The 21,641-nt window shown below is 43.6% G+C and overlaps 2 protein-coding genes across 2 annotated transcripts; one reads left to right on the forward strand and one right to left on the reverse strand.

Annotated features, from left to right (window-relative positions):
• Positions 1–14,684: 14,684 nt before the first annotated feature.
• On the reverse strand, positions 14,685–19,699 carry GPR50 (G protein-coupled receptor 50). Its single transcript, XM_023202284.1, has 2 exons — positions 19,375–19,699; positions 14,685–16,391 (listed from the first exon to the last, which is right to left on the reverse strand). Exons 1-2 carry the CDS (start codon positions 19,559–19,561, stop codon positions 14,713–14,715), a joined length of 1,866 nt encoding a protein of 621 aa, XP_023058052.1. The 5' UTR covers positions 19,562–19,699; the 3' UTR covers positions 14,685–14,712.
• LOC111536019 lies at positions 18,448–21,094 on the forward strand. The gene is made up of 3 exons (XM_023202285.1): positions 18,448–18,906; positions 19,408–19,488; positions 20,018–21,094. Exon 3 carries the CDS (start codon positions 20,145–20,147, stop codon positions 20,772–20,774), a length of 630 nt encoding a protein of 209 aa, XP_023058053.1. The 5' UTR covers positions 18,448–18,906; positions 19,408–19,488; positions 20,018–20,144; the 3' UTR covers positions 20,775–21,094.
• The last annotated feature ends 547 nt before the right edge of the window (positions 21,095–21,641 follow it).

Below are 21,641 nucleotides of genomic sequence, written 5' to 3' on the forward strand. Positions count from 1 at the left end.
TTTTTTTTTTTTTTTTTTTTTTTTTTTTGCTTTCCATTTGCTTGGTAGATCTTTCTCCATCCCTTTATTTTGAGCCTATGTGTGTCTCTGCACATGAGATGGGTCTCCTGAATACAGCAGACTGATGGGTCTTGACTCTTTATCCAGTTTGCCAGTCTGTCTTTTAATTGGAGCATTTAGTCCATTTACATGTAAGGTTAATATTGTTATGTGTTAATTTGATCCTGAGATTATGATGTTACCTGGTTATTTTGCCTGTTAATTGATGCAGTTTCTTCATATCATCAATGGTCTTTACAATCTGGCATTTTTTTGCAGTGGCTGCTACTGGTTGTCCCTTTTCATGTTTAGTGTTTCCTTCAGGAGCTCTTGTAAGGTAGGCCGGGTGATGACAAAATCTCTCTGCATTTGCTTGTCTGTAAAGGATTTTATTTCTCCTTCACTTATGAAGCTTAGTTTGCCTGGATATGAAAATTCTGGGTTGAAAATTCTTTTCTTTAAGAATGTTGAACATTGGCCCCCACTCTCTTCTGGCTTGTAAGGTTTCTGCTGAAAGATCCACTGTTAGCCTGATGGGCTTCCCTTCGTGGGTATCCCGACCTTTCTCTCTGGCTTCCCTTTATATTTTTTCCTTCATTTCAACCTTGGTGAATCTGACAATTACGTGTCTTGGGGTTGCCCTTCTCGGGGAGTTTCTTTGTGGTGTTCTCTGCATTTCCTGAACTTGAATGTTGGCCTGCCTTGCTAGGTTAGGGAAGTTCTTCTGGATAGTACTCTGAATAGTGTTTTCCAACTTGGTTCCATTCTCCCCATCACTTTCAGGTACACCAATCAAATGTAGATTTGTTCTTTTCACATAGTCCCATATTTCTTGGAGGATTTGTTTCTTTCTTTTTACTCTTTTTTCTCTAAACTCATCTTCTTGCTTTATTTCATTGATGTTATCTTCATTCACTGATATCCTTTCTTCCACTTAGTCGAATCGGCTATTGAAGCTTGTGCATGCATCACGTAGGTCTCGTGCCATGGTTTTCAGCTCCATCAGGTCATTTAAGGTCTTCTCTACCTGTTTATTCTAGTTAACCATTCATCTAACATTTTTTTCAAGATTTTCAGCTTCCTTGCGATGGGTTAGAACATGCTCCTTTAGCTCAGAGAAGTTTGTTATTACCGACCTTCTGAAACCTGCTTCTGTCAACTCATCAAAGTCACTTTCTGTCCAGCTTTGTTCTGTTGCTGGTGAGGAGTTGTGATCCTTGGAAAGAGAAGAGGTGCTGTGGTTTTTAGAATTTTCAGCTTTTCTGCTCTGGTTTCTCCCCATCGTTGTGGTTTTATCTACCTTTGGTCTTTGATGTTGGTGACCTACAGATGGGGTTTTGGTGTGGATGTCCTTTTTGTTGATGTTGATGCTATTCCTTTCTGTTTGTTAGTTTTCCTTCTAACAATCAGGTCCCTCAGCTGCAGGTCTGTTGGAGTTTGCTGGAGGTCCACTCCAGACCCTGTTTGCCTGGGTATCACCAGCGGAGGCTACGGAACAGCAAATATTGCACAACAGCAAATATTGCTGCCTGATCCTTTCTCTGGAAGCTTCGTCCCAGAGGGGCACCTGCCTGAACGAGGCGTCTGTTGGCCCCTACTGGGAGGTGTCTCCCAGTTAGGCTACATGGGGGTCAGGGACCCACTTGAGGAGGCAGTCTGTCCATTCTGAGAGCTCAAACGCCATGCTGGGAGAACCACTGCTCTCTTCAGAGCTGTCAGACAGGGACGTTTAATTCTGCAGAAGTTTCTGCTGACTTTTGTTCAGCTATGCCCTGCCCCCAGAGGTGAAGTCTATAGAGGCAGTAGGCCTTGCTGAACTGCACTGGGCTCTGCCCAGTTCCAGCTTCCCAGCCACTTTTTTTACCTACTCAAGCCTCAGCAATGGCAGATGCCCCTCCCTGCGCCAGGCTGCTGCCTCTCAGGTCAATCTCAGACTGCTGCACTAGCAGTAAGCAAGGCTACGTGGGCAAGGGACTCTCTGAGTCAGGCATGGGAGAGAATCTCCTGGTCTGCTGGTTGCTAAGACCTTGGGAAATGTTCAATATTTGGGCGGGAGTGTCCCGTTTTTCCAGGTGCAGTCTGTCATGGCTTCCCTTGGCTAGGAAAGGGAAATCCCTCAACCCCTTGTGCTTCCCGGGTGAGGCAACACCCTGCCCCGCTTCAGCTCACCCTCCGTGGGTCACACTCACTGTCCAATCAATTCCAGTGAGATGAACCAGGTACTTCAGTTGGAAATGCAGAAATCACCCATCTTCTGCATCAATCACAATGGGAGCTACAGACCGGAGCTGTTCCTATTCTGCCATCTTGGAATGGATCCTATTGGTTTTTTTAATTTCAATTTCCTTTATTTCTGCTCTGATCTTTATTATTTCTTTTCTTCTACTAATTTTGGTTTTGGTTTGCTCTTGCTTTTCTGATTCTTTAAGATGTATAATTAGGTGGTTTATTTAAAGTTTTTCTACATTTTGATATAGGTTCTTATTGCTATAAACCTTCTTCTTAGTACTGCTTTCACTGCATCCCATAGGTTTTGGTATGTTGTGTTTCCATTGTCATTTATTTCAAGAAATTTTTCAGTTTCCTTCTTAATTTCTTTGTTGACCCAATGGTCATTCAGGAGCATATTGTTTAATTTCCATGTGTTTGTATGTTTCCAATATTCATTTCTTTATTAATTTCTAGTGTTGTTCCATGTGGTCAGAGAAGATGCTTGATGTTGTTTCATTTTTTGAATGTTTTAAGACTTGTTTTTGTCAACTAATATATTGCCCATCCTTGAAAATGATCCATATGCTGAGGAGAAGAATGTGTATTCTGCAGACATTGGATAAAATGTTCTGTAAATATCTATTAGATCCATTTTACCTATAGTACAGATTAAGTCTGATGTTTCTTTGTTGATTCTCTGTCTGGATGATTGACCAATGCTGAAAGTGAGGTATTGAAATCCCAAACTCTTATTGTATTGTGGTCTATCTCTCTTCTTAGCTCTAATAATATTTGCTTTGTTTATCTTGGTGTTCCAGTGTTGGGTTCATAGATATCTACAATTGTTATTTTCTCTTGCTGAATTGATCTTTTTATCATTATAATGACCTTCTTTTTCTCTTTTTATGGTTTTTGTCTTGAAATCTATTTTGGTTGATATAAGTATAAGTACTACTCCTTTTTTTTTTTTTTTTTGGTTTCCATTTTCATGGAATATCTTTTTCCATTACTTTATTTTCAGTCTATGTGTGTCTTTATAGGTGGAGTGTGTTTCTTGTAGACAATAGATCACTGAGTCTTTTTTAAATCCGTTCAACCACGGTATGTCTTTTGATTGCATTTTATGCAGTTTAGTCCATTTACATTCAATCTTATGATTTATAAGTAATGATTTACTACTACCATTTTGTTTTGTTTTCTTGTTGTTGCGTGGCTGGCCTGCCTTCTTTCTTTCCTTCCTTCCTTCCTTCCTTCTTTCCTTCCTTCCTTCCTTTCTTCCTTCCTTCTCTTTCTTCCTTCCTTTGTCTTCCCTTGTATGAAAGTGATTCTCTCTGATGATGTTTTAATTTCTTGCTTTATATATTTTTGTGTATCTGTTGTTGGTTTTTATTTGAAGTTACCATGAAGCTTGAGAATAACATCTTATAATTCATTATTTTATTTATTTTTTAATTTAACTTTTATTTCAAGTTCAGGGATTCAAATTACCTACCAAGTTAAACTTTTATTTTAAGTTCAACAAACATGTGCAGGTTTGTCATATAGATAAACTTGTGTCATGGGGCTTTGTTGTATAGATTGTTTTATCACTGAGGAATTAAACATAGTACTCATTAGTTACGTTTTCTAATCCTCTCCCTCCTCTCATCTTCCACACTCTCATAGGCCTCAGTGTGTGTTGTTCCCCACTATGTGTCCATGTGTTCTCATCATTTAGCTCCCACTTATAAGTGAGAACATGTGGTATGTGGTTTTCTGTTCCTATGTTCATTTGCTAAAGATAATGGCCTCCATCCTCATCCATGTCCCCTCAAAGGACATGATCTCATTCTTTTTATGGCTGTATAGTATTCCATGGTATATATGTACCATATTTTCTTTATCCAGTCTACCTTTGATGGGCATTTACGTTAATTCCATATCTTTGCTATTGTGAATAGTCCTTCAATGAACATAGGCGTGCATGTGTTTTTATGATAGAATGGTTTCTATTCCTTTGAGTATATATCCAGTAATGGGATTGCTGGGTCAAATTGTATTTCTGTTTTTAGGTCTTTGAGGAATTGATACACTGTTTTCCAGAATGGTTGAACTAATTTATACTCCCACCAACAATGTTTAAATATTCCTTTTTCTCCACAACCTTGCCAGCATCTGCTATTTTTTGACTTTTTAATAAAAGCCATTCTGACTGGTGTGAGATAGTATCTCATTGTGGTTTTGATTTGCATTTCTCTAATAATAAGTGATGCTGAGCTTGTTTTCATATGCTTGTTGGCTGCATGTCCTTTGCCCCCTTTACAATAGGGGTTTTTTTTCTTGTAAATTTCAGTTCCTTATAGATGCTGGATATTAGACCTTTGTCAGATGCATAGTTTGCAAAAGGTTTCTCCTATTCTGTAGGTTGTCTATTTACTCCCTTGATAGTTTCTTTTGCTGTGTAGTAGCTCTTTAGTTTAATTAGGTCTCATTTGTCAATTTTTGTTTTTGTTGCAATTACTTTTGGTGTTTTTGTCATGAAATCTTTGCCCATTCTTATGTCCAGAATGGTATTGCCTAGGTTTTATTCTAGGGTTTTTATAGTTTTTGGTGTTACATTTAAGTCTTTAATTAATCTTGAGCTATTATAATTTTTGTTTAGGTTGTAAGGAAGGAGTCCAGTTTCAGTATTCTAGATATGGCTAGCCAGTTGGCCCAGCACCATTTATTGAATAGGGGGTTCATTCCCCATTGCTTATTTTTGTCAGGTTTGTCAAAGATCAAATAGTTGTAGGTGTGTTGCCTTATTTGGGCATTCTCTATTCTGTTCCACTGATAACCCATTATTTGAAAGTGATGACAACTTAAGTCTGATTGCAAAAACAAACTAACAAACATGCAATGATAAAACTCATAAAACTACACTTTAACTTCATCTCTCCTGCTTTTTAACTTTTTGTTTTTTCTATTTATATATTATTATACTTTCTATGTCTTCAAAACTTGTTCATAACTTTCGATAGGTTCATCTTTTATTCTCTGACTCAAAATGTGAGTAGTTTACACACTACAATTATAGTGCTATACTATTCTGTATTTGTCTGTGTACTTACTGTTATCAGAGAGCGTTGTACCATCAGATGATTGCATATTGCTCATCAATGTCCTTTTCTTTCAGATTGAAGAATTCCCTGTAGCATTTCTTTTTTTATTTAATTTTTAATTTTTGTGAGCACCTAGTAGGTATATCCATGTATGGGGTATGTGAGGTGTTTAGATACAAGAATACAATATGTAATAATCACATCAGGGTAAATGAGGTATCCATCACCTCAAGCATTTGTGCATTCTTTGTGTTACAAACAATCCAGTTATATCCTTTCAGTTATTTTTAAATGTACCATTAAATTATTTTTGACTCTTGCCCTCCTGTTGCGCTAGCAATTACTAAGTCTTATTTATTCTTTCTATTTGTGTGTGTGTGTGTGTGTGTGTGCCCATTAACTCTCCCCACTTTCCCTCACCACTCACCACTACCCTTCCCAGCCTCTGGTAACCATCCATTTACTCTCTATCTCCATGAGTTCAATTGTTTCAAAGTTTAGGTCTCCAAATTAGTGAGAACACGCAATATTTGTCTCTCTGTGCCTGGCTTATTTCACTTAATATTATGACCTCCAGTTCCATCCATGTGTTGCAAATGACAGGATCTCATTCTTTTTTATGGCTGAATAGTACTCTACTGTATGTATGTGCCACATTTTCTTTATCCATTCATCTGTTGATGGACACATTGCTTCCAAATCTTGGCTATTGTAAATAGTGCTGCAATAAACATGAGAGTGCAGATACATGTTTGATATACTGATTTCCTTTCTTTTGGTTATACACCTAGGAGTGAGATTGCTGAACTGCAAGGTCGCTCTATTTTTAGCTTCTTGAGGGACTTCAAAACAGGTCTCCCCAGTAATTGTACTAATTAACCTTTTCACCAACAGTGTATGAAGGTTCCCTTTTCTCCATATTCTTGCCAGCACTTGTTATTGCCTGACTTTTGGATACTTTAGCATGTCTTATAGGACTAGTATGGTGTTGATAAAATCCTTCAGCTTTTGTATCTCTGGGAAAGTATTTCTCTTTCATGTTTCAAAAATATTTTTACTGAATATACTATTCTAGGATAAAAGATTTTTTCCTTTAGCACTTTAAATATATCATGCCACTCTCTCCTGGCCTATAAGGTTTTCACTGAGAAATCGACTGCCAGACACATTAAAGCTCCTTTTGTGTTTATTTGTTTGTTTTTACTTTTCTCTTGCTGCTTTTAGGATGCTTTCTTTATCCTTGACCTTTGGGGCCAGGCACAATGGTTCATGCCTGTAATCCCAACACTTTGGGAGGCCAAGTCAAGCGGATTCCTTAAGCCCAGGAGTTTGAGACCAGCCTGGGCAACATGGCGAAACCACATCTCTACAAAAACAAACAAACAAAAAAAGCCCACAATATATTCTCGACCTTTGGTAGTTTGAATGTTAAATGTCTTGACATAATCTTTTGGGGGTTAAATTTGCTTGGTATTCTATAACCTTCTTGCACTTGAATATTGGCATTTTTATCTAGGTTTAGAAAGTTCTCATTATTATCTTTTCAAGTAACCTTTCTATTCCACTCTCTCTCTCTACCGCCTCTTTAAGGCCAATACTCTTAGATTTGCTCTTTTGTGGCTACTTTCTAGATCCTATAGTTATACTTTATTATTTTTTATTCTGTTTTTCTTTTATTCCTCTGACTTTGTGTTTTTAAATAGACTGTCTTCAAGTTCACTAATTGTTTCTTCTGCTTGATCAATTCTGCTGTTGAGAAACTCTGATGCATTCTTCAAGTTGTCAATTGAATTTTTCAGCTCCAGAATTTCTGCTCAATTTTGTTTAGTTATTTCCATCTCTTTGTTAAATTTATCTGATAGGATTTTAAATTTCTTCTCTTGTTATCTTAAATTGTGTTGAGCTTCCTCCAAACAGATATTTTGAATTCTCTGTCTGAAAGGTCCCATATCTGTGTCACTCTGGAATTGGTCACTGGTGCCTTATTTAGTTTGTTTGGTGAAGTCCTGTTTTCCTGAATGGTCTTCATGTCTGTGGATATTCATCAATGTCTAGGCATTGAAGAGTTAAGTATTTCTTCTAATTTTTGTAGTCTGGGCATGTTTGCACCCATTCTTCTTGAGAAGGCTCTCCAAGTATTCAGAGATAATTGAGTGTTATAATCTAAGTGTCTGGTCATTGCAGCCGTATGTGCATTAGGGGGCACCCCAAGCCCAGTAATTCTGTGATTCTTGCAGACTTGTAGATATACCACCTTGATGGTGTTGGGTAAGACCTGAGAGAATTCCATGGATTACCAGGTAGGCTCTTGTTCTCTTCCCTTACATTTTTCCAAATAAATAGAGTCTCTCTCTGTGCGGTATGCTGCATGGATTTGGGAGAGAGGTGATGCAAGTACTCCCGTGGCCACCACTGCTGGGACTGTACTGCATCACACCTGAAGCCAGCACAGTACTGGGTCTTGTCCAAGGCCCAGGTGGCGACTATTTCCTGCCTATCATTGATGTTTATTCAAGGCTCAAGGGCTCTTTAGTCAGCAGGCAGAGAATAGTGCCAGGACTGGATCTTTCTTTTGGGTAGTGGGCTCCCTTCTGGCCCAGGGCAGGTCTAGAAATGTCCTTCAGGAGCTGAGGCCTGGAATCAGGGTCTTTTGTGGTCTGTTTGGTATTTTATTTTACTGTGGCTGAGTTGGTACCCAAGTTGCAAGGCAAAGTCCTTTGTACTCTTCCCTCTCCTTTCCTCAAGCAGAAGAAGTCTCTCCCCATGGCCACTAGAGCTGGGAATGTGCTGGGTCACACCAAAAGCCAGCATGGTACTGGGTCTTGCCCAAGGCCCATGATGACTGCTGCCTGGCTACTACCGATGTTTATTCAAGGCCCATGGGCTATTTAGTCAGGAAGTGATGAATTCTGCCAGGACTGGGTGGTTCCATTCAAGGCAGTAGATACCCTTCTAGCCCAGGGTTGGTCTAGAAATGCCATCCAGGAGATGTAGCCTGGAATGTGGCTTTCAGGACTCTGCCTGGTGCCCTGTCAGCTATGGCTGAGCTGGTATCCAAGTTGCAGGACGAAGTCCTCTTTACTCTTCCTTCTCTCCTCAAGCAGATGGAAGGACTTTCTTGAGGAGCTGTGAGTGATGCTGACTGGGATTAGGGGAAGGGTGGCACAAGCACTCCCTTGGCTGCCCTAGCTGGTGTCTTACTGGGTTACATGTCCCCCAGGTCCACTGTCCCTAAGCCTAGCACAGCACCAGGACTTGCCTGGGTGCCATAAGGACTAGACCTTATGGCTAGACTGCCTTTCAAGTTTATTTAGGACCCCAGAGCGTTTTAGCTTATGGTGATGGGGCTTGCCGGAACTCACCTTTCCACTGATGAGTTGGACAATTTCCCTCTGGCTAGGGCTGGTCTAAGTGCCCTCTCCATGACAGCCAGCTGAATTCTGTCCTGTGTTGCTTTCCACTGTGACAGGACAGAACTGAGTTCCAATGCAAAGTCCCGCAATCACTTTGCTTTCCCTCTTTTAAGCTCACAGATTCTATCTCTGAGCCATGCAGTACTGCCAGGGGGTGAGGGAGGGGTGGCAATTCAAGACTGTCTTTCCTACCTTCTTCAGTGCCTCCTTCAGTAATATGATGTTAAAATCGGATACTATGGTTGCTCACCTGATGTTTAATTATTATGAACATGCTTTTTTGTGTGGATAGTTGTTCAATTTGGTATTCTGGGAGGGGAATAATCACTGGAGGCTTTTATTCAGCCATTTTTCTCCACCTCCCTTGTTAATCGATGTCTTAAACCTTCACATTTAAGTGATTATTGATATAATTGGATTAATATACACCGCATTTGTAATTGTTTTCTATTCATTACCTTGCTCTTTGTTTCTCAGGGTTTTCTTGTGTGTGTGTCAGATTTTTTGTTTGTTTATTTGTATTAGTCTGTTCTCATGCTGCTATAAAGATACTACCTGTGGCTGGGTTATAAAGGAAACAGATTTAATTGACTTACAGTTCTGCATGGCTAGGGAGACCTCAGGAAACTTATAATTATGGCAGAAGGTGAAGGAGAAGCAGGCAGCTTCTTCATAGGGTAGCAGGAGAGACAGAGAGTGCAGGGGAAAATGCCACTTTTAAAACCATCAGATCTCACGAGAACTCCCTTACTATCACAAGAACAGCGTGGGGGAAACCACTCCCATGATCCAATCACTTCCCACCAGGTCCCTCCATCGACATGTGTTCTTTACAATTCGAGATGAGGTTTGGGTAGGTATACAGAACCAAACCATATCGTTGTTTCTTTGGTTTTTCTGTCTTTTTTTCTGCCTTTTCTGGGTTTAAGTGAACATTTTGTGATTCCATTTTCTCTCCTCTCTTATATACTGATTGCACTTCTTTGATTATTTTTTAGTGGTTTCCCTGGAGTTTGACATATACATTTACAACTAATCTAAGCCAACTTTCAAATAACACTATACTACCTCCCAGATAGTGCAGGTACCTTATGACAGAGTATTCCCAATTCTTCCTTACCCTCCCTAATAATATTGCCATCATTCATTCACTTATCCATAAGCTATAATCAACTAATACATTGTTGCTACTATGATTTTAACAAACTGTTACCTATTGGATCAATTAAGCATAAGAAAAATGGATTCAATATTGCCTTCATTTATTGCTTTTCTAATGTTCTTCCTTTACTTATGCAGAAATAAGCTTCTGACGTTTTCTCTGGAGAACCATTTTTTAACATTTCTTCCAAGGTAGGTCTATTAGTGACAACTTCCTTCAATCTTTATTTGTCTGAGAAAGCCTTTTTTTCTCCTTCACTTTTAAAGGATAATTACATTCAATATATACATCCAGGCTGTTGGATTTTTTCTTTCAACGTTTTAAATAGTTCACTCCACCCTCTTCTCACTTGGGTGCTTTCTAAAGAGAAGTCCAATGTAATTCTTGTCTTTTGCCTCTATATATAAGATTTCTTTTCCTCTCAATTCTTTCAAATTTTTTTCTTTGCCTTCAATTTTCTGCAGTTTGAATATGACATGCCTAGGTATAAAGTTTTTGGCATTTATCCTGCTTAGTGTTCTCTGAGTTTCCTGGATCTATAGTTTGATGCTTGAAACTAATTTTAGAAAACTCTCAGCCATTATCACTTCAAAGATTTCTTTAATTCCTTTCTCTCTTTTCTTTCTAATATTCTCATTATGCATAGGTTACACTGTTTGTTATTGTTCCACAGTCTGTGGATGCTCTGTTATTTTTTTTTTTCATTCCTTTTTCTCTTTGCTTTTCAGTTTGGAAAATTTCTATTGTCATATTTTCAAGTTCACTGATTCTTTCTTCAGAAGAGTCCAGCCAACTAATGAGCCCATTAAAACTAATCTCCATTTCTGTTACAGTGATTTTTATTTCTAGCATTTCCTTTGATTTTTCTTAGAGTTTCCTTCTCTCATATTACTCATCTGTTTTTCCATGTTATCTTACCTTTTTCCATTGTAGTCCTTAGCATATTCATCATAGTGATTTCAATTCCTAGTCTGGCAATTCTAAAATGTCTGCCATAACTGAGTGTGGTTCTGACATTTGTTTTGTCTCTTCAGACAGTGTTTTTTGCCGTTTAGCATGACTTCTAACTTTTTTATGGAATCTGAACATGACGTACCAAAAAACTGAGGTAAATATACATTTAGTGTGAAGTTTTAGGTTTCTCTGGCTAGAAATCAGGCTGTTTTCACTGTTTGCTATAGTTGTGTCAGAGGCTAAAATTTCCTCTAGTGTCCTTATTTTTGTCTCCCTTGTTGTCTTTAGCTTTTTCTAGAATTTTTTCTTTAAATAAGATTAGAAACTTGCAGGGTTTTTTTTCCAGCTGCAATGTCCTGTTTTATGGAACCTTATTGGTGTGGTGATAAATTATGAAGGAAGGAGAATTCTATAGTCCTGTGATTAAGTCTCAGTGTTTTAGTGAAACTGTGTCCCTAAGCTGTGAGCTTTACAAGTGCTGTTTCACTCCCTAACCCTTAAGTGAGACAGGAAGGCTAAAGGGGACTGGAGTCGGGTATTTCCCTTCTACCAGGTTAGTTAGGATTGTAAAATGATGCAGCCACTGTGGAAAACAGTATGACATTTTCTCAAAAAATTTAAACATAGAATTCCATACGATCCAGCAATTCTACTTCTGAGTATATACCCAAAGAAATTGAAAGCAGGGACTCAAACAGATTTGTATGCCAATGTTTACAGCAGTATTATTTATAAGAGCCAAAAGGTGGAAAAAGTCCAAATGTTCATTGGCAGATGAATGGATAAACAAAATGTGATGTATATGTAAATGGAATATTATTCAACCTTTAAAATGAATGAGATTCTGATACCTGCTACAACATAGATGCATTTTGAGAACTGTATACTAAGTGAGAGAAACCAGACACAAAATGCTACATATTATGTAATTTCATTTATATGAAATATCCAGAATGGGTAAATTCATAGTCACAGAAAGATTAGTAGTTGCCATGGGGAAGAAGGGGATGGGGAGTGAACATTAATGGTTACAGGGTTTCTTTTGGGGTGATGAAAGTATTTCAGAATTAGATAATGGTTCTGGTGGTAACACAACTTTGTGAAAACACTATAAACACAGAACTGAACACTTCAAAATGATCAAATTTATACTATATGAATTATGCCTCAATAAAACTATATGTCTCAAAAAGATAGTATATATATAGATAGATAGATATAGACACTTACTATAGAAAGTGTTAAAAACATACAGTCTTTTCATATACTCATTTTGGTTTTATTAACAAACTAAATTACATATCATTTTATTACATGCCTTTTTCAACTTAATATAAATTGAAACTATTCCACATCAGTAAACCTTTCCACGAAAATTTTAAAAAAGAATTGCTAAAACACACAACGACACAGATTCATCTCAAAAACATAATGTTTAAGAAGAGAGCCAGTCACAGTGGCTCACATCTGTAATCCCAGCTACTAGGAAGGCTGAGATGGAAGGGTCACTTGAACCCAGGAGTTTGAAACCAGCCTGGGAAATACAGTGAGATCCCCACCCAAAACAAAAAAAAAGTAAATTAAAATCTATAATGTCTAACAAAAGAAGCTACACTTAAAAACCTATACGTGTATTATTCCTTTTATATGAAGGACAGGCAAAACTAATTTGTAATAATAGAGATTCAACCACTAATTAACTGTAAAGGAGGTATTGACTGAGTTGGGGCGCGAAAGAGCCTTCTGGGGTCTTAGAAATGTTCTATATCTTCATCTGAATGATGGTTACAAAAATATGCATATATGTATAAAATCCATTTAACTGTACATGATATGTGTGCACACCACCGTACATAAGTTATGGTTAATTAAATTTGAAAACGATGTGGTATTGGTGCAAGGATAGACTAATGGAACAGAATAAACAGTTCAGAAACAAAGAGATAAAAAGAGAGACACGTTTATATATGATTACCTAAATGGCAACAAAGTCTTTACTGTAGTTCAGTGGGGTAAAGTATGGTCTTTTCAACAAATGGTGATAAAATGAAAATATGAACCCTGGCTATACAAAAACATGAGCTTTGGTCCCTAACCCACACCATACACAAACAAATTAACTTGAGATGGAACATAGACTTAAATGTGAAAGACAAAACTGTAAGGTTTCTAAAATAAAAAATAGGAGAATATATTAATTATATTAGAATAATCAGAAATTTCTTAAACACAAAGCACAGTCAGAAAAACTGATAAATTGAGGCCGGGCGTGGTGGCTCAGGCCTGTAATCCCAGCACTTTGGGAGGCCGAGGTGGGCGGATCACGAGGTCAGGAGATCGAGACCATCCTAGCTAACACAGTGAAACCCCATCTGTACTAAAAATACAAAAAAAAAAAAAAAAAAAAAAAAAAAAAAATTATCAACAAACCACAAACTAAAGCCACAAAAACACTTTTATTTAATTGCTACCACAAATACAGAATAGAATTAAGGCAGTATAATACATTTCCGCTTATCCTCACAAGCTTTCATACAGTCAACTTTGCTTAAAGTATCTATTTGAATCAGCAATTGAAATTTTTATTAAACAGGCATTTTCTTGAATTGTAGAGAAAAATCATTTCCTGGTCTGTCAAGTGTGCTAATATAAGACATCTACGACTTAACATTGTGTATCACTGAACCTTGGCCAAGTGTGGTGGGATTGGCTGATGTCGGATGTGTGGTGGGATTGATTGGTGTCGGCATCTTTCTCCTCCTTGCCTCCCTCCCCATCCAGGAGGAATGTTCATTTACAACCTCCTGGCAGTATTCAATTCACTTCTTGCTGCCAGTCATTACTTCAAATTCCCTTTTGAATGAAAATAATAATGTAAAAACTGTAAAAATACCAGGTTGTTTTAAAAAAAAAATCTGTGGTAAAGAGTAGTTATGACTTATAATATTAAAAATATTACCATAATTGATCCTAGCAACCATAGGATTGTATTTTAGGAGAAGAAACTAGTTTATGAATGGATTTATTTCTCTGGAACTAAATGAAAAAAAATCCTGGCAAATGCTTAAAAAGGTAAATAATTACAAATAAAGTAAAAACCTCTTATCATTTGCAACCATGTTTGACTATAAAAAGCACCAATGTTCAAATTTTCAAAAAACAGAAATAATTTTGTGTGCCCATATCTCTCCTTTTGCCATTTGATCTCATAGGCATAAAAAAATGTATTTTTAATAAGAGCTTATCAAATTGTATTCTTCAAATAGGGGTCATATGTTGTTGCTGAAATTTAGGAAGAAACTTTCCAGTATTTGTACTTGATTACAATCGCTTTTCTGACTGCTATTAAAAGTATAATGTAGAGTTCCACATTTAAGAACATAAAGCTGTGCAGTCACATTAATGGAAGCCTTAACCACAACACACCTTTAGCATTGTGCATGCACCCCTCTCCCAACCCCCTCGGGGAATGGGAGAAGAAAGCAGAAACAAGGCAGAGGAAATGAGGAAAGGGGAGGAGGGACACAAGAGTGGGAAAAAAATCAAAGTCTAAAATTTCAGGGATCACTGAGGACTGAAGGTTGACCATAGTTGGAAAGGGAGGTTTGGAACAACAGACATCAAACTTGAGGGAAATTAAGGTCCCTAAAATACAAGCACACACACACTCACGCACACACTTTAATAGAGTACATTAAGTAGAGGAGTACGCCTGAAAGGTGGACGTAGCTTACACCATTTCTATGTGTCAGTGTCTGTGTCTAGGTGCAGTAAGGTATCTCACTTTGGATTACATATGCAAAACAAACTAGAAAGGCGACCACTGCCTGGCTACCTGTGAGAGCATTTTTCACACAGCCATTTCATCGGGATCATCTTCAACATCAATAACCACAACATCGTGGTAATCATTGGTATTGGTAGTGACTACAGTAGTGTCAGGAAGGTCAGCGATGGTGTCAGGCTCCAGCTGGCTGGCAGCAGGCTTGGTGAGCCCACCAGCAGGGCTAGAGGCCGATGCAGGGAGGTCACTGTCGTCAGACTCAGGGTGGGCAATGGCAGGGATCTCGGGGCAGTGGGAGGCAGAGAGCTCAGGGTGGTCAGCAGCAGTGGGCTCGGGGTGGCTGGTGGTGGCAGGCTTGGGATAGTCAGCAGTGGTGGGCTCAGCATGGCCGGTAGCTGGCTTGATGTGGCCAGTGGTGGGTTTAGGGTGGCTGGTGGCAGCACTGAAGGCAGACTTGGAGTGGCTGCCAGCAGAGACATGGTGACCAGTGATGGGCTTGGGGTGGCTGGAAGCAGGCTTGAAATGGACAGAGTCACCCTTGAAATGGACAGAGGCAGGCTTAAAATGGACAGAGTCAGCCTTGAAATGGACAGAGGCAGGCTTAGGGTAGACAGTGGCAGATTTTGGGTGACCAGAGGCAGGCTTGGAGTGGCCAGAGACAGGCTTGAGGTGGCCAGAGGCAGCCTTGGAGTGGCTAAAGACAGACTTGTGGTGGGTAGAGGCAGATTTGCGATAGGCAGAGGAAGCTCTGGAATGGGGCTTAGGGTGGCCAGAGGCATGGTCGGGGTGGCCAGCTGCAGCATCACCAGGTAATGGAACATTCTGGACATTCATCAGGGTTTCCTCCACAGTAGGACAGGCATGGGCATGGTCTTGTTCAAGGGCTTGTTCACGGGCTTGGTCGCGAGCATGGGCACGGGCACGGGCCAGGGCATGGGCCTCCTGCATCTCACGAATATCACTGATGAGGCCAGAGAAGAATAAGATAGGGTGCCGCATAGCATGGAAGATGGTCCAGTATTCTCTTCGGAAATTCTCATTGAGGAGCCCATAGATCACAGCGTTGAGGCAACTGTTGAAGTAGGCTATGAAGTAGGCTGCAAGATAAAGCCAGTTGGGGATCTTGCCTGCCATCTCCTTCGGACTGACAGCCACCAAGACAGTGAGCACATTGATAGGGCACCAGCACACTGCAAAGAGGAGGAAGATCACAAACATGGTTAGAAAATTGCGAACCTCAGCAAGTTGGTTGTCAGGATTCTGCCCTGCAGGGTCACGGGCTGCCAGCACTTTGGTCCAGATCCTCACGTAGCAGAAACCCACGATGAGGAGAGGGAGGACGAAGTGGATGCAGACGACGGTAACAGTGAAGACAGGGTTGTTCAGATAGTTGAAGACGCAGGTGTAGGTGCGAGGATCGTACTCGATGGTGCCAATGTACGTGTTGGGCAGGACAGCCAGGATGGTCATGATCCAGGTGACGACCAGGTAGATGCAGGTATTGCGCACACTGAAGATCCGCTCGTACTGGAGGCTGTGGCAGATGTAGCAGTAACGGTTGATGGCGATTGCCACAATGTTGAAGATGGAGCCGACCACACTCAGCCCTGTGACAAACCCGACCATCTGGCACTGTAACTGGCTCAGATCCCAGTCCCCAGTGGACATGGCATGCAGCATCAAAGGGTATGGGTAGATGGCCACCAGCATGTCGGCCACAGAGAGACTAACCACGAAGATGTTGCCTGAAAAACATATCAAGGGAGGGAGAAAAGGGAAAGACAAGAAGAATAAATGGTTTAAGTACAGAAATCTACACATTTAAGGTGCAGAGGAAGGCCAGCTGGATTATGACCATTTATAATTCTAGAATTCTTTTAAAGAAATGCAGTTGTGTTTTTATTTTTATTTACAAGCAGGTCCCACAAGGCTCTGATGAACAGCCAGGTTTGGGAGACCTGTACTTTGCCCACCTTTTTTCCTTTCAAAACAACGTCATCTCTGCTCTGAGAAAGAAGCAAACATGAAACAGACAGCAGTGAGCACAAAATCCCTGCCAGGAGCCTTCACAATGAGACAGGGTCATGCTGCCAACATCTTAGAGAAAAACAAAATGCAAACATTTCCTTCACTGGAGGTGAGGGGGAGGGAGAAGGAGGGGAGTACAGGTAAGCTAGAGGGACTTGTTTTTAGGAAAGAGGCTGGAGAGTGGGGGGCAAGGAAAGACACTGGAGGGATGTCAGGAAGCCTCAAACTGAAAAAATAAATAAAGAATTAGAAAAAGATAAATTAGCTATCTCCCTCCTATAGCCTAGCATTGCATTTATAATAAACACATTACTAGAGAGAAGATTCTGAGAAAAGGCATTAGAGGCCATCTTGTTAAACAGTCTTTTCCGATGGGATCAAGCAGTAACCTAAAACCTTGCCAAGTCACATACTTACCGTTCCCGAGGTAACCTAACAGTGAAAACTGAGGGGAAGCAGGGAAGCCCTGTAAAATTTAGTCTGAGACCAAAGAAGTAGTGAGAGGGTGGGCGGGGAGGGTGACGCGAGGTGTGGGTGGGGGGGGGGACAAGGGGGGGTTGGGGGGAGGAGAACAATTCCTGCAAGGATTAGCAGAAGTGCCTGTTTCAGTTTCATGCCGCGTCCACGCGCAGAGCCGCGCACTGGCACATTCAGCGCCCTGCACAGAGCTCCCGGCTCCAGGCACTGAACTTTACTGGAGCCTTCAGGTTAAACAGGGTAAAGAAGGATCACCCCCACTCCGGTCTTGTAGGCTGAGGTGGGAACTTTTTTGTAAAACCTTTCACAAAAAAGCGAAGGAAGAGGCCAAGTGCAGGCGCAGAGCCCTCTTTCTCTGGAAACACCTCGTTGCTAATTAGCATTGGTTTGGCAAAATATTGCACTTCATCTTGGACTAGGAGAAAATGAGCGCTTTTGTAAAGGGCAAGGGCATGGCTCCTTCTTCCTCCTTCCTCCAGCGCTGTCAGCACTCGGCCTCAGCACTTCCTACTGAAGAGGTTCTTTCTAGGGTTTTCCCGCAAAGTAATGAATTCAGGGACGTACAGCCGAAAAGAGAAGGGGCAAAGCCTTAAAAACAAAACCACAACAACCATTAAAGCCTTTATTTGAATTATAGTAGGAAGGAAGGAAGGAAGGAAAAGGAGAAAAAGAAAGAAAAGAAGAAACTTAAAGGAAATAAAATGGGCTTCGCAGGTCGCCCCCGGGACTCCGTGGGACTGCACCTCGGGACCGCATCGCGGGGATGAAGGTGAAGACCTAGTGTATGGCCCCACGACTCCAGGAGACGAAGGAGAAATCGGAGACACCCACCAGACTTTGTAAGAAAACTTTTAATGACTGTGCCAGTCAGTGCGTTTTGAAACTTGTTCAGTGTTCGTGACTCCTTGCCCAAGCCAAGTAATCCCCCAGACTCTGGCCGCCACCTCTCCCCCACGCCCCGCCTGGGAGAATCCAGTTGGTCTCCCCACCCTCTCAGAACCCCTTAGGTCCCCACTCCTCGCCACAGCCGATCGAGAACCTGGCGGTGGAAATTCCAGGCGCCACCCCTCCCTCCCCCTGCCTGAACTCGGAGTTTGGGCGCCTTTGCCTTTTCCCCTCCCTTCCAGAGCCCTCTCGCGCCCAACCTGTAAACCGGACTAGCTGCTTTGCAGTGTCTGTCGCCCCCACCCCCAGCACGTGTCGCAGCGCCTGGCATCCTCCCACGCTTCCCTCCTGCCCTGCTGGCCGCCGGCCCCAGGTCCCCGGCCCCTCCCCTTCGGCGGTGGCTAGCAGCGGGGAAAGTCCCGCTTGCGGCTCCCGGACTCCAGCCCTTTGCAGCCTCTCTGAGTCCCCCATCGCCCCCTCTGAGCTCTCCCGTCACCCTCCCGCCAATTCCTACTCGGTTTTGCTGCCTTCTATCCCTCCACCCCCAGCAATGCCCAGCTCCCAAGCCTCTTCGCCTGCCCGCCCTGCGACCCCCAGTTCCCCGCTTACGGACCTTGGGATCTCCGCTGCCGCCGCCGTCGCTGCCACCGCCTGCTGTGCCCGACCCGCCGCTCGCCTCTCTCTGCCGTTCGCCCTGGGACGGGCGGACGGAGCTCGGCTCCGGGGGGCTCAGACCTCCCTGCTCGATTCTCGGGCGCGGGGGTCTGTGCTCCGCCGCCCGGGATCTGCCCAGGAGCCGCCCTGGAGCCCCAGGGCAGCGGCGAGCGGGGTCTTGGCCCGGCTAGGGAGAGGCCACTGCATTGCGCTCTGGTAAGCGCCGCCGCGGCCGCTGCGAACTTAACTTTCACAGAGCAGATCGCAGCCCCGCTGCTGCCTCCGCGTCAGTTCGGTCCGCGCTGCCTCAGCGCGGCCGCCCTTGCGGCGTCCGGCTCGGCTTACTGTACCGGGGTGAATCGCCTTACTCTCCCGCTCGGGTGCCGGCTCACTCCGCATCAGGCCCCGACGGGACAGGGATCCTCGGGCTGCCGCGCACCACGCGAACGCTTTGCACTTGGATGCCCAAAGCTAATTCTCTGTGCTCTCTCGGCCTTGAGAACCTCTACGTTTAGGGGGCCCGGACAGAATACTACCACCCCCAGGCTTGCCGGGAATTTGGGAGCAGGGATGTTCAATATGAGGGCACTGTCCATAGATTCTCTATTTGGGGCTCTCAAAAACTAACGCCCTACGGGTTGCAAGTCTCTGCACACTGGATAGGGAGAAGAAAGGGTGGCTTACCAGAATTCCGGAGCTTCTTGTTTTTTGTCACAGCCAAAATGACCATGGAGTTGCCAAATAGGTCTACGATGATGGTGATAACCATGGCGCAGAACATAAAGATGATTAGAGCCGGTGGGTAGTCTGGCTGGGGTAGCTTACAGCCAATACAGCCGTAGGGGGTGGGAACCGCTAGTGTGGGCCCCATGTTGCTCCTGGAGATCCTTACGATCTCCCAGCAGGCTCAGGATCAGCAGCCAGGTCCAGACAGCAAACACCTGTTCTGTCACCAGGAGCTCCAGGAAAGCGTGCCTCCCTCTCTGAGAGTCAGAGAGCAAATGACAGCATCCCGCCTCTCTCCGATGAGCTTTTAAAGCCTCAAGAGGCGGCTAGCCCCACCCCAAATCCCTCCCCCCGACCAATCAGAGCTCCCTGAACACCACCACCTTGGCCACCCCCTCTTATTGGGCAAATCCACATTGAGGTGTCATCTTGCTTCCCACTGCCTTGTATGTGCTTCCCCTCTAGTCAGCCCACCCTGCCCTTCAATCTCCCAGGTACCTTGGAAGCATCCTGACTAGCTCGCAGTCCACCCCCTCCCCCCACCCCTCCACCAGTCGCTGCGCATCCGTTTCTAGCAAGTTCTTCTCCCTCCCTCCTCCAGTGCAAACACCTGGCAAAGAGATGCAGATTGCAGAGCGGGAGCACGGGGTCTTTCATAAGATCCAGTGCTAGACCAAGCTAGTCCACAGCCCCCAGCATGGTGTAGGGGATAGCCGGTGGCCCCTTGAATGCTGGATACTTGCCTCTACAAGTATCCTTGTGAGGTCCATCCCACGTCCCATGTCCTTGCCTGTCTAGAGCCTTCTGTGTCCCGCGAGGAACAGGGGACTACTGCTGGGAGCTCCCACCCCCAATGTGGGTCCCTAATCCCTAGGGAACTTATCCCCGCTCCGGTTCTCGCCAGGAGCCGCTTGGCTCCCTTAGCGGCAGCTGCGAGGAGCTGCTCAGTCCGGTCCAGGTCTTGCACTCTCCATAAAGAGATGTACCCTAAGCCCGACTCTGGAAGTGGGGAGCGGGTCTGCACCCTGGGACCTAGGGAAGGCAGCGATGGCCACTCGGTCCTCAGTTTTGGGGCTAACGGGAGCGGGAGCTCGTCTCCTTCCCAGCTGCCGGCAACCTGGCGGCGGGAGCCAAGGGACGCTTTGGGAAAAAGTAAAACAGGCAATAAAGCTCTTCTCTTGGGTCCCCGCTTCTCGAGGAAACCCAGGACGAGAGGCTCTGACCCCTCTCCCCTCTCAGGATGTTCGGCACTGTCTACTGAGCGGTACGGGGCAGTCAGGAAGGCTGAAGGAGCTGCGCCGCAGCAGCGGGAAAGGTGCGGAGGTGTCAGGCAGCAAAGCCGAGAAGCCGCTGGCTGACCGGCGACCCCTGGTTCAGTCAGGATTCATCTCGGTCTTTCTCCTTTCCCATCCCCTTCTGGGGTTCTCGTTTCGACCCCATCCCTGTCAGGCCGTCCCCCTCGCCCTCCCCACCGAGGAACTCTGTCGCCGTGCGTCACGGTTCCCCTGCGGTGCGCCCAGGATCTCGCTGCACGGGGACCACGGAAAATTCGAATATTCGGGCAAAACTAAAGGGGCGCGATTCGGACACTCGTTCCCTCAATAACCTTGGTCACCGGAATGGATTTCTGCCGGCTACTAAAAGTTACGGCTCCTGTCGAGAAGCCTTCCAAAATCTCAGTAAACACCTTGAAACTTGTTCCAGACTAGTCTTCTGGCCACAGTAGGGGAGAGGGGTTGCACTGGCCGGGAGCGCCATCGTCTGGACACAGCAGCCCCCTTGCCCCGGGATGGGTAGGGGGACGGACAAGGTGGTAGGGGCCCCTTTCGCGACGAACTTCAGCATTCAGATACCGTTAACGAAAAAAACAGACTCTGTCGAAAACCAAGATTGCACACACTGTCTCTACCTAAAAACCCTAAAGTGGGAATGTGTCCCCTTGTTTGAAAATGAAGCCCCCACCCCAATCCTGCGGCTTTCGCCTCTGTGAACTGAATCGGGCGCGAATTACAATCTCCCGCCTGGAGGCTTTTCACATTCATTGTCTCACTGCCCCTCGCTAACTGGAACTCCCGGCCGCGCGCTCTCGCAATTTTTTTTCGTAAGTGCAGACAGTGAAGGGGCTCCGCTGTCCTCCCTGCACAGCTGTGCGCCCTGTAAAGAGGCCGGCAGTCAAAAGCCCGTCCGCGTAGTGGAGTATTTTGTAGGATGCACATCAGGCTGTT

This window comes from Piliocolobus tephrosceles, chromosome 12 (genome assembly GCF_002776525.5).
Source record: "Piliocolobus tephrosceles isolate RC106 chromosome 12, ASM277652v3, whole genome shotgun sequence".
NCBI classification, from domain to species: domain Eukaryota; kingdom Metazoa; phylum Chordata; class Mammalia; order Primates; family Cercopithecidae; genus Piliocolobus; species Piliocolobus tephrosceles.